This window comes from Fringilla coelebs, assembly GCF_963513975.1.
Source record: "Fringilla coelebs genome assembly, chromosome: 1".
Classification (NCBI taxonomy): Eukaryota; Metazoa; Chordata; class Aves; order Passeriformes; family Fringillidae; genus Fringilla; species Fringilla coelebs.
Window position 1 is genome coordinate 109,315,021 of NC_140028.1, and position 2,820 is coordinate 109,317,840.

A 2,820-nucleotide genomic window follows, 5' to 3' on the forward strand; every position below is an offset into this window, starting at 1 on the left:
TCTTAGATTACTTTTTACATGTGCACACTGGGGAGTCTACAGCTTGATAAAAATGAAATAGCAGTAACTGTAATGCATCCAAGGACTTAATCAGCACAGTGCCATAGAGAAGCTGAAGACCTAATGCAGGCTAAATGTAAATTTGTAAAATGGAAATAAGTAAATAATTCAAATCAGCGACATCAATTTCTGTGTGGTTTGTTCATCTTCCGGCCAGAGTTGTTTCAAAGAGTTGAGGTTTTTATTAAAGGTAGAAGAAGAAGAAGTACAAGGAAGAGGGTCACAGTCCTGCTTCAGAGTTGTTTCAAATCAGTTGTTTTCCCCCATCTTTCTTCTCTAGGCTACAGAGCTTCCTTCAGGACTGAGGAGCTATCTGGCTGAAGATGGCAGCTGCAAGTGTTGTGAGTATACAGCTATGTCGCTGTCCATCTCCTTTTCCTTCCCCCCCTCTTTGTCTCCATCAGTTTTCTGCCTCTTTCAAGCCACTGGTACCATCCCAACGTAGCAGTAACACAAAGACTTCTTCTCCACCTCTTTCCAAGCTGGGCATTTTGCCTTTTGTTGTGTGTTTGAAGCCAAGCAAACCATGATTTGAATTATCTGACAGACATAATGCTTTCACCACCTGCCATTTTAATAACTGAAGTTGGCTGGATGTCGTGAACTGCTCTTTTGTGAGTTTTTCACTCAATGGGTCATTTTTATAAATCTCTGCTGTGCTGCACACTCCAAGCAATCTGAAATGACCTGTTTCACTGGCATCCTTTGCACTTTTTCATTTAAATGGAATAAATTAAGCATTTTAATTTCATCTGGTGGAGAGGGGCAAATGTACATTTTACTGAGCCTCTCAACACAAATTTACTGGATGTCCTATTGCAGGTCACAGATCCTGGCAAGAGTGACCTGGATTACTACAGGAATGACAGCATGGTGCTGTCCCTGTGTGAGAACCCAGTGAACAGCACAGACTTCATGTGTGACAAGAGGCAGGTCAGGCAGTTTGCTCAAGCCTTCCTGCCAGTGTTTTTGTGGCTCATCTTCACTGTGGGCACAGTGGGCAACACCTTGGTCGTGCTTGTCTATTGCAAATACCACTTCAGGAGGAGTATGATGGATCTGTACCTGTTGCACCTGGCCATTGCTGATCTCCTGCTCCTTTTCACCTGCCCCTTCTGGGCTAAGGCTGCTTCCGATGGATGGATCTTTAAGGACTTCATGTGCAAAGTTGTCTACAGCATGTATAAGATCAACTTCTATGGCTGCAGCTTGCTTCTAACCTGCATCAGCTTTGATAGGTACATCACTGTAGTCCAAGCGATGAAAGCTAAAACTTGTAAGCGAAGGTGGCTCCTGCGCAGCAGGCTCATGTGCCTGGCTGTCTGGCTGACATCTGTGAGCCTGTGCATCCCAGAACTCATCTACAGCCAGAGCACACAGGTGGGTGACGTAACAGTTTGCAAAATTATGTACCCACCAAATGTCAGTGTGATCTTCAAAGTTACTGTTCTGGCCTTGAAAGTCATCATAGGATTCTTCCTCCCGCTCATCGTCATGGTGATTTGTTATGCCCTTATCATCAACACCCTCCTACAGGCCAAAAGATTTCAAAAGCAGAAGTCTCTGAAGATCATGACCATGATCCTCACTGCTTTCCTCCTCTCTCAGTTCCCATACAATATCGTTTTGCTGGTCAAAGCCATCAACACCTACAGGGGGGTGGTGCACAGCTGTCAGGCTGCCAACCAGCTGGACATCGGGCTGCAGGTCACCCAGATCATCGCCTTCCTCCACAGCTGCCTCAACCCCTTCCTCTATGTCTTTGCTGGCGAACGGTTCAGGATGGCGCTGGGCAGGATGATGCAAAGCTGTGGCTGCTGCTGGAGCAGGGGCCAGGAGCACTCCTCTGCCTGTGACAGCCAGGAACACAGCTCAAACTGGTCCTTTGCCATGCTGGGGAGGCGGAGGGTCAGGAACTCCCTGATCCTCAACACTCACTGGACCTCCTCTCTTATGTCCCCTCCTTGCAAAGTCATCCTGTAAGTTAGTCCTCACCTTCTCCTCTCCAGAGAAACACCAAGCTCTTTGAAAACCATCTGTATACCCCAGAGATTATCCCATAGGGGCAGAAAGGGTTGGGGGTCTGCCCTTGATGTATGGGACCCAACTGAGGGCTGCTGGCTGAGAAAACAGGAAACCTTTGGCAGATGGGAGCAAAATGGAACCATATAAATGTTTATATGCTATAAACAGAACTGTCACTAAAACTATCTTTGTGACAGCTAGCCCATCTGCAGCTCAGACCACAACCTGAAATAACAAGTCTCACAGCAGGTGACAAACCCAGCTACAGCTGCAACACAGGCAGATGAAGCATTCTGTCCATAGGAAGCAGCAGGAGGGGGCTCAGCCTTCATTTGCTGTCACACCGGTTCCCCTATGAATGTGGCCTGGCTTGGGAGCCCTGCCAGATTCCTACACCAGATTCCATCCCGTGTAAAGGAGATTGGCCTTTAGCTCTGGCACTGGTTTGTAGCAGTGAGCAAATGCTGCTCTCTGTGCCTGGGAAAATGCAACTCTGTTTGGCTGCATAGGTGTTTTTCTTGCAAAGAAAAGCCAGTTGTTCATGTACATAAAGTAGGCATTGCAGAATGGTGGTCTTTCTCCTGTATTTTAGCTGTGTGATTTCAGGTATGATGGCTCCTGTTTTGATACAGGAAACAAATCACCCCTCACAATAAAAAATAAGGGCTTCAGAGACATTGAGTTGTCTGTCCTGGGGATAATTGCTGTACAGTGCAAAGGTGTCAAAAACCAGAG

General features: G+C 46.7%; 1 protein-coding gene across 1 annotated transcript; it reads left to right on the forward strand.

The window, feature by feature from the left end:
* Positions 1 to 383: 383 nt before the first annotated feature.
* On the forward strand, positions 384 to 2,043 carry CCR9 (C-C motif chemokine receptor 9; the record flags this gene model as incomplete). The annotated part of the gene is made up of 2 exons (XM_084207975.1): positions 384 to 401; positions 883 to 2,043. 2 exons carry the CDS (start codon positions 384 to 386, stop codon positions 2,041 to 2,043), a joined length of 1,179 nt encoding a protein of 392 aa, XP_084064101.1.
* Between the last annotated feature and the right edge of the window lie 777 nt (positions 2,044 to 2,820).